The sequence below is a fragment of the Vicia villosa genome, linkage group LG4 (assembly GCF_029867415.1).
Source record: "Vicia villosa cultivar HV-30 ecotype Madison, WI linkage group LG4, Vvil1.0, whole genome shotgun sequence".
Classification (NCBI taxonomy): domain Eukaryota; kingdom Viridiplantae; phylum Streptophyta; class Magnoliopsida; order Fabales; family Fabaceae; genus Vicia; species Vicia villosa.
Window position 1 is genome coordinate 125,234,834 of NC_081183.1, and position 16,384 is coordinate 125,251,217.

Consider the following 16,384-nt stretch of genomic DNA (forward strand, 5'->3'; position numbering starts at 1 on the left):
AGTTCATGAGGGTTCGCTCACACATGTACCTGACGGGAGTCAGCTTCCGCTTTATGTGAGCAGAGTACCTTCGTTCTTGCTTCGGTTTATCAAAGACAATGCCATGAGGATTTGGCGTACAAATGCTCCTTTTCCATGTCCTTGAAGTTTCGACTATTGGTTGTTTACCTTTGGCAACCCTTCTCGGAGGCATTTTCGTACCTGCAAAAAAATTGATGATTTTTTAAATAATGAATTTGTAAAAATGGACCCCAGAGAGATAATGAGGGTGGAAATTAGGGAAGGTTTTGTGAAAGAAGTTTTTGGTTTGGGTTGAAAAGGAGGGTAATAACTTTGTGAAGGTTGGTAATGGAGGTTAGGTTTTGTGTGTGAGAGAGAGAGAGAGAGAGAGAGATGAAGAAGATAAGGGTTTGGAAGTGGAAAGAAAAAAATCGAATGCTTTATGTGTTTTGATGGAGTGGGATTTGGTATTAAGGGATGTGGAGTCTACCAGAATCACAAAATCATAACAAAAATTTTCCCAATTCCGCGAGGCTGCCACAACCTAGGTCAAGGACCACGCCCGACCGTGGCCTGTTGTTGATATGCACTTTGTTTTATTATTCGATTCATGGTGTACGTCATGGCCGGTCGTGGCCGTCTTCTGGTTTTCTCACTTTTTCCATTTTCTGATGGCATGTTACAATAGCTCTGCCACGACCCGTGTCAAGTACCAAGGCCAGCCGTGGCAGCCTTCTGGTTTTTCATTTTTGTTTTGTTTTTATGGGCAAGCTGCAGGAACTCTGCCACATCCCGTGTCAGTTATGACCAGCCGTGGTAGTCTTCTAGAAATCCTTCAAAATTCTAGTTTTCTTCTCATTTCTCTGTTTATAACAGGTACGACTTCTTTCACTGATGCTAGTGCGAATTTTTCATCCCCTGGAGTTCCTCCTCTTTCTTTTGCAAGTCACTGTGCATACCTACAACCTAAAACACACGATAAAAACATAGAAAACAATTAGAAATAAAACGCGTGGATTGCTGTAGCAACCTGCCCTAAAAATCAGACTTTTAGAGTCGCCACCTATTCTGAAGGGCGAATAGGAAACCCTACGCTATCATACCCTAATTTTTGACCCCCCTGAGATGACATATCTTCAGGATTTCCATCAAGTCAAAGCAAGTACCCAGAGCAGTCTGGCATTCAAACAAGGTTGTTCAAAGACAAGAAAACTTAGGCAAAGGATCAATCAATAGAAGGATTAGTCTCTAATACAATCATAAGACTCAAGAGCTTCATTATTTCACCTACGATTGATTAGACACCCAGTCATCTGAGTACAGGTTTACTCAGGTCACCAGACTAGGGTTTTTTAGCCTATCAAGGACTAAAATCAGGGATCACCTTTGGGAAACCCTAAAAAGCCCCAGGGGATCATTCAAAGACATCAATCATCTTCAAATAACTCATATGACAAGATCCACTGGACATTACACCTCAATTCAAAGTCTACAGTCATTATTTTCATATGGTCGACAATTAGGGTTTTTGACCTAATTCACCAAGATAGTTGACTCTTAATCAGGGCATGGATTCAAGACTCAAGACATGATTCAAGAACCTCTACTACCTCAATATAATCCATTTACATCACTCATTTGAGGAGAAGATCTTGATTCTACACAAAAGTCCAAATTCTCACTTTATCAGGAAAAAGTCAACTGTATGAGTTCACCTTTGACTTTTGAGATTTTTGGTCAAACCATGACTTTCAAGGATCAATATCATCAATATATGGATATTAAAGTCATTTTACCAAAGAAATTCAAAAAGAATCTTCAAAGAGCAAAAAGTCGGGAATTAGGGTTTTTGAAGGCATGATGAGAACTCAAAATTTCACCTACACAACTCAAAAAACTTCCAACATGAAAGTTGTAGATCTTGCAAAATAAAATAACATCTTACAATACAACTTTTTTCAAAAGATCAATCATTTAAGAGTTTTGGAAATTTTGAAGTTTTAGGTCATAAACACTTAGAAAATTTTCTAAGTGTTCTAACCTAGTTTTCTTCCAACTTTGGCCTCATTTTTAACAAATTTGCCAAAAGATTCTGAAGAAACTCCAAACTAATGATTTGAAGTAGATGTTTAGGGCTTTCCAAATTGTGTTCAACCTTCTCCAAATTCATTTTGAGCTAAGAGTTATGCTTGTTCAAAGTTGGCCTCATGAAGTGAAATTATAGGTCATGTACAATTTGAAACTTTGCAATTTTGTGCAAATGACCTCTCTTATGGATGCTACACGACCCATACCACATCTGAAAATATGACATGCATTTATTTTTACCATGACATGAGAATTGAAGAAGATTCTAAAAACAAGAACATGTGATTATGTAATGATTACATTTGTGAATTTATGGCAAATTGATAAATCACCCAATGAATCTTCTAACCAACCAATTAGAGCTCATTTCTGTCTCAGAATTTTCCCCTAAGATCAAGCAAAATCGAGGGCTAGGGGATTGATCAAATGGAATCAAAATTCTCATCATTGCATAAGAGATATTTGCAAATTTTCTTCTTGGCTAAGAAACCAAAGTGACTTCATTAAGCAAGCTTACTATCTCCAATTGTTCAGCATCAATTGCCTATAAATAAAGGCCTCTTTCTCATTCAGAAAACACACCAAAGCAACCATATTCCTTGCTTTCTCTTTCTCTTCTCATGCTTATTGTTTTTCAAAGTTCTTTGGCAAGAAGAATCGTTTTCTTCAAACCAGAGCTTATCTTTGGAAAGTAAGCATTCTAACATCTCAAGGGAGATCATTTGAGGTGATCCAAGCACCTGGATCACTTCTGTAAGTGGAGGAACGCCATTGTTGCTCTCACTTTGGAGCTGTTGCAGTTGGAGGTCCATAGAGCAATTCAGAAGGTTTCCAACAAAGCCAAGCATCCAGGCACGTTCCATAGGAGGTAGTGAAGCTGTTCAGATGGCTGCAGCTCATCTGTAACTCAAGAATCATCACTCTCCATGTTCACTTGAAGCTCAAATCGAGGGAGGTCCATAGAACAATTCAGGAGGATTGAGGTTACAATAAACATTCAGTTAGCATCACTGAGTCCCAAGGAAGCTTTTGGGATCATTCATACAAGCCCAGTTGCTCTCTATCATCCTCACGACCTCCATTTTCAGAGGTAAGTTTCTGAACTCCACCTCTTTAATTTAAGCACTCTTTATGATATAGCTCGATTCTATCTTGTTCAGCATCATCAGAGGATTGAAAACCCTCTATCATCATTCATTTATCTTTCAGTATAGTCATTTAATTTGATTTTCAAATTTTAGGGTTCTTCACGTTTTTTAGTAAATTAGTTAGATGTAGTTAATGTAAATTTATGTTAGTTACATATTCAGAATCGTGAGTGAATTTAGAACAAGTTTCATGTTTACATCGTTGCAAATGGTTGAGAGTTGAGAGAGTTCAGATTTTCAAAAATTCAAAGCTAGAGGTTGAAGATGACAATGGTGGTGGCGCGCAAATTTCAAATTCAGGGTTAAGTTTATTTTATTTTGATTGATACCTGTTTCATTAACGACTAAATCGTTACAGCCCAGTGGTAAGGAGTGTTTGTGTGTTGCGCGTGCCCAAGGTCTGGGGTTCGAATCCCCCTCGCCCCAGACCTTTTGATTTTATTTTCTTTTTTTGCTTCTATACACTTGAATAACATATGAGTTGCAAAGGAGTCAGTTTACTATCACCATGCGCGCGCTGGCCCAGTGGTGTTGGTTTTGGGTGTGTGACCTAAAGGGCGTGTGTTCAAACCTTGGAGGAGACAAAATCATTTTTTTACCACTAATTTCCTTCATTTTTTCTCACAACTTCACACCAATAATTCACCTATCAAATTAAATCATTTTCACTCCATTTTTCATACACTTGTTATTTAATATACTTATTTTATGAATAATCAAAAAATCATAAAAAATATTATTTATTTCAAGTATTTTAATTAGGGTTAAAATAGTATGTTTTAAATATTTTCTTAAAAACTTTAAAATATATATTTTTATCTTGTTACCTTTGTGAATAATTTTATGATAAAACCCTAATTGTTTAGGTCTTAATTAGGCATAGATCTTTATCTTTACCTTAATTAAGTTGACTTTTGTCAATTTTCAAAGCTGTTATCAGTCTCCGATTAAACGGATGATTAAGGTTTTCAAACAACAAAACCTTATATCATTTCAAATCATTTTCAATTTGCTTTTATAGCCAGTACTGTAAAGTACTGGGCCTCTAATAGAGTGTAAGTCCCAAACACCTTCTCTTCTTAGCTTGTTTTCAAAACTGTATTTTCAAAATCTTCTTTCTGTTTTCAAAACATTCTTCTGTTATTTGAAGGGCATTATTCCCGGTGAAACTCTTCAGATACCTATGTGACCTTTGTCCATCTTCACTTCTTCTGTTTTCAAAAACCATTAACTGTTTATCATATATATATTTGACTGTTATCCACCAATTACTGTTAAGGCTCTGTACATACTTCTTCAAAGGCCTCCACTCCATCCAGTTAGGCTTTACAAGCTTTCAATTTACAGTCTTTATTTAAATTACTGTCAAATATAAATTGTGCATATATATTAGTTTAGAACTACGTTTGAGTATAAACCCTAGGACAGTTAAACTATATATATATATTATAGGAATATGACCTAGGATTGAGAATGTCTTCCCGGTGAAGGCTCTTTCCTAATTAGAGATCTGTAGTTCAAACCCCTAAGATGAATTATTCCCGGTGAAACATCTTGGCAAAAACCTTAGAATCCAAAAAAATAGGACACATCCACCCAAAGAGGAATTATTCCCGGTGAAACCTCTTACCCATTTGCTTAGAGCCAAAATAAGTTCAAAACTACATAGCTTTCTCTTGTGCTATAACAAGGACCCTCGATTAGCCTCCTCTTGGGCTTTGTACAAGGACCCATATGCTTCTTAAAAGCATTTCCAGCTTCCTCTTGAGCTTATATACAAGGACCCATCAGGTTTCTTATAAACATAGGAACAGGTCTTTAGTCACCTTTTAGCCTACCTTGGTGAGTTTCTTCCAATTTAAACCAGACTTTAAACAAGCTAAGTTTGTCTCAATTTCACATTGAGTACATTTTTGGAATGAGAGACATGGACAGTCTCTGTCACCCTTATCTTCATCAATCTTCCTTAGCAGAGTCTAGGATCCTTATTTGCTTATCCTCAGTAAGTGTCAGCCTTCATCTTGGGCTTTAAACAAGAAGTCTCCACTAGATAATCTTTCTGCCAATCATTTCAATAAAAACCCCTGGAAAGGGTTAGCCTCCACACATTCAGTCATTTTAATCAAAACCCCTGGAAAGGGTTAGCCTCCAACATCATTCTTTCATTTCAACAACATCAGTCTTTCAAAACCAAAGATTCATTCTCTTAGGAGATAATTTCCCCAAAAGAGTTAAAACCCCTGGAAAGGGTCAGCCTCCAAAAAACATGATAAAATCAGTCTTTTAACAGACAAATTCACCAGCTGAGTCAAAATCCCTTGAAAGGGTTAGCTTCCAAAGGAAAAAAAACAGTCTTTTAATAAATAAACTCTCCAGTAGAGTCAAAATCAACAAAAAACAGTTAGCCTCAACCTTGGGCTTCATACAAGGCACCAAACAATAAAACTCCCCTGTCAAGAGTCAGCCTCAACCTTGGGCATTGTACAAGGCAGATAATAGAGTCTCCCCAGTGAGTTCCTCATCATTCAGTAGCCACAACCTTGGGCTTTGTACAAGGCAGATTAAACCATATTTCATGAGTCAAAGATTCCTAACACCTAGGATCTTTTCTCCATAGAGTCATCCATACTCAGTTTATTTTAGAGTCAGCCACAACCTTGGGCTTTGTACAAGGCAGATTAAACCATATTTCATGAGTCAAAGATTCCTAACACCTAGGATCTTTTCTCCATAGAGTCATCCATACTCAGTTTATTTTAGAGTCAGCCACAACCACTACGCCAAACAAGTAAAAAGACAGCGCTTTTTTGGGCTTAAGGCAGCGCTTTGAAGCGCTATCTATTCCACCGCTGCCGTAGGTAAAGGCAGCGCTTTTTTTCACCTTAAAAGCGCTGCTAAAGGCACCCTTTAGTCAGCACTTTTACCTATAAAGCGCTGCTAAAGGCCCACTTTAGACAGCGCTTTTTTATTAAAAGCGCTGCTAAAGACCCCCTTTAGACAGCGCTTGTCTGAAACAATTTTTAAGAAAAAGCCTGTTAAAAGCGCTGCTAAAGGCAACCTTCAGGCAGCGCTGTCCCCACAAGCGCTGCTAAAGGCCCACTTTAGCCAGCGCTTTTTTCTTAAATGCGCTGTTAAAGGCCCCCTTTAGGCAGCGCTTTTCTGAAACAAATTTTTTAAATAGCTTTTAGGCAGCGCTTCTCTTTTAAAGCGCTGTCTAATGTCCACGAAATTTTTAGATGGATCAATTTAAAAAAGGCTTGCCCTAGGTTTTCACCACATTTTGCACCTGTACAATATACGTATAAACAACAAAAAAAACTCTATTTTTCATAGCTAAGATGCTAAGAATATATATATATATATATATATATATATATATATATATATATATATATATATATATATATATATATATATATATATACGAATAAACTTTGGATTTTTTATATGCTAAGAATATATTACTAAACAACAACAAAATTACATCCAATTCAATGAAAACAATTGCATCATCCAAAACATTGTTATTTTTTACACAAGTCAAAAGGATGCTAATTAATATCTACTTTTTCTTCTTGCCAGCTAACCTTTTTACCCTTCAATATCCTGCAATTGCATCAAACCATTACAATCACAAAACAGAATAACAGAAAACCAAAAACAAAATAATATAAAGGTGAAAATCATTCTACATTAGTGTACATAAAACCATTCTACATTTGCCACGAATGTATTTCAAACGGCCTACATATCACTAAATAATCTATGTAGATAAATCAAATATTGCAACATGCACTTGGCTATACTCAAAATTCTCATCAATTATAGTAAGATTTCAATATACCTATACAACTTTCAACTCAATCATGAATTGACACCATTCCTCCTTAAGTTCATCCAACTTAGATTTTGAGTAAGTAGCACACTTGAAGTCATCAAAGTACTAGAAAATAATATAACATGGTATGTTTAAGTTAAAACTATTTAATTATATGAGAAATATGTGTTAAATATTAAATTAACTCTTAAGTTAGAAATCCATACCTTGGACGGAATCTCTATTTGATTCGAAAGAAGAATTTCCTTCATAAACTGCAACATGTAAAAACCGCAATCTACTGCATTTCGCTGTCCAGGACACTACACATGGAAATAAAATATGGATAAGGCCTAAGTTTTATCACGTATCATCACTATTTATATAATCAAAATTATGATAATTAATTAATATACCTCCACTCGAATCCATGTGATGTTGTTGGCTTTACTCTTTGGTACTTGACTTCCTCTTTGTGCTCGAAAAACTTGTATAACGCTAATAAAACATAAACGCATAATTTAAAACAATTCCCATAAATAAATAAATATACACACGAATATTTAAAACAATCTCACTTACGTATCAACCAAATTCTTCATAGCTTCGTATGTACTAACTGGATTGTGTAAGGAATCTAGAAAATATACAACTTCACTGATAGGATTAATCGCGACCAACAACCAATGTCCACTGTAAGGCAAAACAATTGTGAGAGATGAAAACTTTCTACACAATGTAAAAATATGAAAAATTATAATAGATGAATTTAGAATTAAAGTCTAACCCGTTGCCGGTATTTAACGGTAAAAAGAACAACTTTTCTGAATTTATGCTGGCCATAAAACGGTTGAGTACATACGCCATGACTTCATCCGGTTTAGATATGATTAACCCTAAGTTGGTAATGAAGGGAGCAAAGAAAGCGAATCTTTGCCTCAATCCACTCGGGTGCATCAATTTTTCATACAAAAACCTTAAATAAAAGACCTCGTTAACATTTTAAATGAGTAAACGAATTGTTCATTTAATTAAACAAATTAGATCGGATATACCTTATGTATGTATCAATAACACCGAGGCCTAATTGCGTATGTTCAAAAATTTGTTCAAAATCCTCCATACCAATTGTTTCTTGATGCTCAATACCAAACACATCTTCCGCCATAGGTACAAGACGGGTGTTTCCTTGCGGAATATCAGAGAGTTGTAAAGTTGTGAGAAGGCACGACCTATACTTACGCATTTTTCAAAAACTTTTTGAACATCTTCTTTGACAACTCCATCCTTTCCCACACGGGCTTCCTTCCACAAAACATGTGGTGGAACAGATGTTTCAGAACTACTCTCCCTTGTTAACTACACATTAAGCCAAATAATATGATCAAATATAACTCACGATGAATAAGTATAACATTGAAATTTATAGATACTTACAATAGACTGTTCTAAGCGTCCATATCCCATACGCCCTTTTCTGTATGGATATGGGGGACCTGATGCTCTTTGGCGATTTGTTTCACTTCTACTCCGAAATTTTGGGTTTTTTCGTTTTTCTTTAAACGTTTCCCATTCTTCAGGTGAAATCAAACTTTTATATCTTTTTGGATACTCTGCATCAACAAAATTTTTATTCTTATCCGTAAGATATCTTCTAGTTATAAAAGTCCTAAACCCTCTTAGTAGTCTTCCGGCCAACTTGAGACAAATTTTTCTTCTATTATCCTCCATGTTGTTGAAACTCCTCTACGAAAAACATACACAGTGCGTTAGTACAAGTAATTTAAAGACGTAATCATCATTAAAAACAAATAACATCACATATGGTACCTGTATCTCAATCCAAAGTTTGTCTTTAGCTTCTTCCAAATTTGTATCTCTCCAATCATCACAAGTAATTGGAATTGCATTCCTTACGAGTGCACCAATAAAACTTGTAATCTTTGAACCGTTAGGCTCAATTAGTAGTCCACTTTCGCTCCAATGCGCATCTAATAGTATGCCTTGGTCTCGTTTCCGAATGACTTCCTTCATAAGTGTTATTCCTCTTCTAATTTCCGCTTCCTGATCAACAATGCTCTCATGATCTCCATCATCAATATCATCATGATCATGTGGTTGATCCTCGTTACTAGCCATCTAATTAACCTATAATAAGAAAAACATAATCAATGACACTCAAAAAATTCCATAATCAATTGAATATAAAACATAAACTTATTACATCATAAGATTACACTGTACACAATAATTTATTGATTAACACATTCAGACATACTAGTAACACTCACATAGTTACATTATCAAATATTATCATATAGTAATCACAGGATAACACGATGAACAATGAAAATAAAACAAAAAATAGGTACTAAATATCACTCACATCTTTCACTAACATCTTTTTCTTTTCTTGGTTGAAATACGAATTACTTGTTTCTTAGCAATGCGGACGTCAGAATTGATCCAAATTCCCTCATCATGATCCTTTCTGATATATGATTCATTCGTTATACTATTCTCATCTTGATCATTCTGTCTAACACTTGACTGATTCTCAACATCAATATCACCTTGATCTACACCGGTATCATCAACCACTTTGTTAGATAAAAGCACTATAGACCATTTCGTACTCGACGGGTCAGTGACATAAAACACTTGTTTAGCTTGAGATGCTAGAATAAAAGGCTCATCTTTGTACCCCACCCTATTAAGATCAACTTGCAGAAATCCTGACTTATCCATTCGTATGCCATTACTATTTACCCACTTGCAACCAAAGATAGGAATCTTAAACTTCTCGTAATCAAACACCCAAATGTGCTCAATAACCCCAAAATATGACAAATTTGCATATTTCGGGTTTAAGTCCTTCATACTTGATATGTGCATTGCTTCAGCTAGCACGGTGACACCACTATTTTGCATAGAACTCTTATCATCTTGTTCTTTGGTATAAAATGTGTATCCATTTATTGCGTATGCGCTGTGAGAAAACACATGCAAACTTGGACCATATGCCAAACATCTCAACCTTTCTGTTATTGAAGCGGGATCTGAAGAGTGCTTTGAATAAATATGATCCTTAAACCATTGTATAAAACTTTGATTATGCTCTTGTACTATCCAATTTTCATTTCTGTTTTGATTTAACCCTCGGAGTACAACCTTGTGCATTTCAACATATGGCTCAACCTCACTGTCATTGTGTAGAACATACAACTGCACTTGCTCCCGTTCAACCCTTGATATTGTCACAATTTTATTTCCAATTAATTTTTTACCTTCCCTTTTTTCAAAAATATGAGTTTTGGGGAGCCCAACGGATTGAACATTGGACAAATATTCAGTACAAAACTCAACCGCTTCTTCAACAATGTATCGTTCAACAATACAACCCTCTGGGCGACTCCGGTTTTTCACGTACCCTTTTAATATTTTCATATAACGTTCAGCAGGATACATCCATCTCATATAAGCTGGTCCACACAACTGTGTCTCTTTCACAAGATGAACAACAAGATGTACCATTATGTCAAAAAAAGAGGGAGGAAAATACATTTCAAGCTCACACAAGGTAATAACTATTTCTTTTTGCAGTGTTGGTAAGACCTCAGGATCGATCACCTTACTACAGATTGACCTAAAGAAAAAACACAATTTAGTGATGGCGCTTCTTACTTTTTCTGGCAAAATGGAACGTATACCTATTGGTAGAAAATGCTCCATTATAACATGACAATCATGTGTCTTTAAACTCTTCAACTTAAGGTCTTTCATAGACACGAGTCTTCTGATATCTGAAGAGTATCCTTCTGGAACTTTTACTTCACTTAGAAACTTGCACAATATTTTTTTCTCCTTTCTAGATAGAGTAAAAGCAGCAGGTGGTAGATATGTTCGTCTTCCTTTCTTCACTGGTCTCAATTCAGTTCTTATTCCCATCGTTAACATGTCCTCCCTTGCATTAACGCCATCCTTAGACTTTCCCTTTATATTGAGTAACGTACCAATAACACTTTCAAATACATTTTTTTCAATATGCATAACATCGAGAAAATGTCTCACATACAAAGACTTCCAATATGGCAATTCAAAAAAAATCGACCTCTTCTTCCACCCACCTTTGACAACCTCATGTGCAAAAGGCTTGCCAAACTGAGTACTCACATCTTTCACCTTTTCAAAAATTTGATCACCTGTCAATATAGGTGGAGCTTTACGTTGTTCTGCCTTTCCATTGAATGCTTGTCTCCACCCACGATAGTGATGTTTAGAATGTAAGAATCTACGATGACCGAGAAACACATTCTTCTGACAAAGGTCCAATCGCGTCGTATCGGTTTCATCTTCACAAACAGGACACGCTTTTTGACCTTTAATGCTGTACCCTGATAGATTTCCGTATGCTGGAAAATCATTAATTGTGCCAAATAACATCGCCCTCAAATTGAAACTTTCTTTCCTATATCCATCATAAACCTCCACACCGTTCTCCCACAAAATCTTTAAATCTTCGATCAAAGGTGTCAAGTATACGTCTATGTCATTCCCTGGTTGTTTAGGCCCAGAAATTAACATAGATAACATCATGTACTTACGCTTCATACATAGCCATGGGGGTAGGTTATAAATCATAAGAATCACAGGCCATGTGGTATGTGAGATACTTTGAAGACCATGTGGGTTCATTCCATCAGTAGATAATGCCAATCGAAGGTTTCTTGCTTCTTCTCCAAAATCGCGATAATCATCATCAATTTTCGACCATTGTGGTGAATCTGCTGGATGTCGATACTTTCCATCAATAATTCTTTCATCTGCATGCCAAGTCAAATGTCTTGCATCGGTTTCACTACGAAACATGCGCCTAAATCTCGGAATTATAGGAAAATACCATAAGACTTTTGCTGGAGACATTTTTTTCTTATATCGAGATAAACCGCATTTAGGGCACTCATTTAACGATGCATATTCGTTTCGAAACAAAATGCAATCGTTTGGACAAGCATGTATCTTATCATAGCTCATGCCAATAGAGCACAACATTTTTTTGGCCTCATAGGTTCGATTAGGAAGAACATTATCCTCCGGAAGCATATCTCTCAGGAGGGCTAATAACTCTGTGAAACTTTTATCCGACCATCCATTGCCCGCCTTTAAGTTGTACAACTTTAATATCGCAGACAGTCTTGTGAATTTATTGCAACCTTTATACAGCGGTTTCTCTGCATCGCTTACCAACCTCTCAAACATTTTGGGACAGTCCTTAAGATCTTCTTCAAGTGCTTCTGCAATCTCTTCGACTCGATCACAATCGTATGTATCCGTGTCATTGTCGTCTGGAGCATAGGTCGTCGTATTACTTTTCTCCCCCGGTTCAACATTCTCGTTAATTTTCTCACCATGATATATCCAACACTTATAACTTCGATCAATCCCATGCGTCAGTAAATGCGATTTCAATCCAGCTGCGTCAACCCGATCCCCATAACAACAACCCAAACAAGGACATTTCATTCGACCGACGTCTTTGACGTGTTCAACAGCAAACTTAACGAATTCCAATACCCCATTCTCGTACTCTTTTGACAATCGATCGGCATTCATCCATTTTTTATCCATGGAATTATCACTAATTAAGGTAAACAAAAACACTATAATTATTCACGCAACTATTTCAAAATAAGCTAAGCAAAAAACGCTAATTAGTCACACAACTATAGCAAAAGAATAACTAATTACCTGTAGAGAAAGTCAGCAACTTCTGGAAACACACACTGTTAGATTCTTGGAAACGAATCGAACTTCACTCTTCACAAGTAACCCCTAACAAAGATATTCCTGAAAATATAAAATAAAAAAGTTAATTGAAGAGAAAAAGAAGGAGAATTGAATTTATATTTAAACTAACTATATTTTCATGTGGAGTATTGTGTAATTACCACCACACTAAAATTAACAAGAACATTGAGTGAAAGTAACAAAAGTAAAAGTGTTGGTAATGTTGTATACAAGCATTCTTTGAAATAGGGAATAACCATGTTGGTACTGGATTTGAGAACATTAGTGAACAAATCGACTAATTCATCTTAAAGGACAAGACTCTTGAAGCTTACACTATAACAAGTGTGTACATGGAATGTTATTCCGAAAACAAAAAACTTTTAGTATTTCCTAGAAATATTCCGAAAACTAAAACTAAATGTGTTTCCTAGAAAATCAACTATTAGTATTTTATACTTCTTGATTTAAATAACATGAAATTTGATCAAAACTTAAGGATTCACTAATCAACTATTAGTATTTTAGTATTTTAATGAGAATGACCAGTTTGCTAAGTTTAAATATGTGAGTTGTCTGTTAGGTTTGAATTAATAAAATCTAGTAACAAAACAAATGGACCATCTATCTTAGTAGTTTAATTTTGCTTTTTGCATTTTTCGTTTTGATTTTTAATTTTAGAGTTTTATTACGCTTTTAGATTTTTATGCCAAAAGCAAAACGAAAATGAGACATAAGATTATTTAAAATGAATGGTCCCATTGTCATGTGAATACTACCATTCATGGAACATATGACTATGATTGAAGAAAATGGGACCCTAAGGTTATTCTATGTTAATTCGTGACAGTATTTGTTTTGTGGCTTTTTAGTTTTTGATTTCATTACATATGTACATCTCTAGTACTTTACCACACACACTCACAAATAACTTACATGCATTTGGAGAAACATAGTTAATAAGACATAAAAGTAAAAGCATGACACTGTTTGTTTTCCCCAAAACAACTTCAAAATATTTATCTTTATGATATTTCAGTTGTAAGATCCATCCAAAATAAGATAGGAAACCTACATAACCTCAGAAACCTGGCCCCATTTTCATATTGTGTGGTGTACCATAATAGTTTCACTTGAATAACTCTCTAATAGTTTCATATTGTGCGCTTGTAATAAAAACACAAATACACAAATAAACAGGGACAACTTGAAAACACAAATTGATTACACAAAAAGAATGTCTCAGTTAAAGAATATGTCAATTATTTTAGTAATTGCTTTTGTTGCAACAATACTATAAAGAACAGATGCAGCAGATCATATTGTTGGAGGGACAACAGATTGGACAAATAGTGTTGGCACTAAGTTTTACTCCTACTGGGATTCCAATAACACATTCAAACAAAATGATGTTCTTGGTGAGTAGGTCTATTTGGAAATTGAATAAACTCTCATATTAACTAATTTGATTCAATGAAATAGTGTCTTATTATTGTTTCTTGCTGCTGCTGCTGCTATTCCAGTTTCCAATTTCAGTGTGGGTGGCCACAGTGTTGCTCAAATTAATAAGCCAGACATTGAAAATTGCAATGTGAATTCAATTTCAAATTCCATAACAGCAACACCAGCAAGATTTTCCCTTAACAGAACCGGTGATTTCTATTTTACAGATGGCTCCGCGAGAGAGATTAGCAAGAAGTTTGAAGTAATATGTAATTGTTGTTGTTGTGTAATAAAATTAATAAGGTTGATTGGTTGGTGCTTAAAATGAATGCAAGAAACAAAATTTGTTTTGTATGGTTAGTATAAAAAATTTGGACTAGTATTATAGGTCTTGTAGATTATTACAGACTAGTTTTATGGTTATTCTCTATCAGTGTCAATTTTGTTTACCTATGGTGGTTTAGCTTCTTGGTTTGCAAAGTTCTTCTAAGTCTATTTTGATATAACATCTGATGCTCTAAGCTAGCTAGAGTTGGAAAAATGTATGCATTTTGTTCAACAATTCACAGGTTGTCCTAGTACTAGTCTGTCGTCGTCTGCAAAGCGAAAAGAGGTGCAGCAGAAACAACACTAGTGCTGTTGTGAACAACATCAACCCAACAATGCTAACTGAAACATTACATGAATCGATCGAGGAAGTAATAGAAACCAAAAATCGTTTCCGTGTATCATTTAATGCAGTTAATGGATCACAGAGAAATATAGAGAAACACTAAATAAGCAGTTTATGATATAGAGAAACACTAAATAAGTGGTTGTGACGTACCTGTGGAATCAAGGATTGAAGAAACGTATCAGCACTATGAAATCAACAAACCGCTCACAATCTCCACCGTGGAATCAAAGAAGAACGAGCAACACAAGCAGGAGATGATGTCGAGAGGTGGACAGAGTGGCACCAACTTTCTGTTAAACGGATAAATTATTAAATGAAGAATTGAGTCTATAAGTTACAGAATCTATACAATCTAGACAAAAGCATATGAAGATTATCAATTATCTCCTTTAGCAGATAGAAAAACAAATATGAGCAAAACCTTAGAATTAAGAAATCAAATCAAATTCAATTCATCAACCGAACAAGTAGAACAAATGACAGGTGGACAGAGTGGAACCAACTATTAAACTAAGAAACAAGAATAGAATCAACACATCTGTTGTAAGTAGTATTAAACCCTAAAATACATTAATGAGCGAGCTGAGCGAGTGAATGGTAAAAAAATTGAATACCTCTACAGAGAAGATTGAACAAGAAGAAATTTTTTACCTTTGAGAGTTCTTAGGGTTCGTCGGCGAGAGAGGAAACGAAGAAGAAGAAAAGCACGTCGAAATTTGAAGAAGGGAAATCAGTTTGCACAGCGAGTGAGGAAAGGAAGAAGGGAAAAGCTCGTTGAGATTTTAGGGCTTATTAGTGAAAGAGAAGAACAATCAAGTGAATATGGAGATTATTTTCTAATTTAATGTTAATTATTGTTTTTTAATTTCAATTCTAATTTCTAAATCCCTAGAAGGGCAGGGGTTCGATCCCCGTAGTTGAATCTTTTTAATTTTAAATAAAATAAATTTTCAAGACCCTAGGCCAATGGCAGCGCTTTAAGAATACTTTTTAACAGCGCTTTCAGAAGCGCTTTCTAATGTGTGCCTTTTAGCAGCGCTTCTCAAAAGCGCTTCTAATATGCGGTCTTTAGCAGCGCTTTTTAAAAGTGCTGGGCCTTTTAGTAGCGCTTTAAATAAGCGCTATCTAAGGTAGGACTTATAGCAGCACTTTTTTCAGATTTTCATATATATTTTGCGCGTTTTATTTTTTATTTAACTTATAGCAGCGCTTTTGGAAATAAGCGCTGTCAAAGGTGCGCTGCCTAAAGTCATTTTTGGCGTAGTTAACCTTGGGCTTTGTACAAGGCATAAAATAATGTTTTTCCCTAGCTAGAGTCAGCCTCACTTCTGGGCTTTGTACAGAACACTAAATAAAAATCCATCAAATAAACACTCTCCAAATAGAGTCAGCCTCAATTCTGGGCTTTGTACAGAACACAAAAAA

General features: G+C 35.4%; 1 protein-coding gene across 1 annotated transcript; it reads right to left on the reverse strand.

Moving 5' to 3' along the window:
- Positions 1-8,492: 8,492 nt before the first annotated feature.
- LOC131595158 (uncharacterized) lies at positions 8,493-15,790 on the reverse strand. Its single transcript, XM_058867443.1, has 6 exons — positions 15,611-15,790; positions 15,110-15,249; positions 12,802-12,900; positions 9,440-12,691; positions 8,884-9,201; positions 8,493-8,799 (listed from the first exon to the last, which is right to left on the reverse strand). The coding sequence occupies exon 4, from the start codon at positions 12,679-12,681 to the stop codon at positions 9,448-9,450; it is 3,234 nt and encodes a 1,077-aa protein (XP_058723426.1). The 5' UTR covers positions 12,682-12,691; positions 12,802-12,900; positions 15,110-15,249; positions 15,611-15,790; the 3' UTR covers positions 8,493-8,799; positions 8,884-9,201; positions 9,440-9,447.
- Positions 15,791-16,384: the final 594 nt, after the last annotated feature.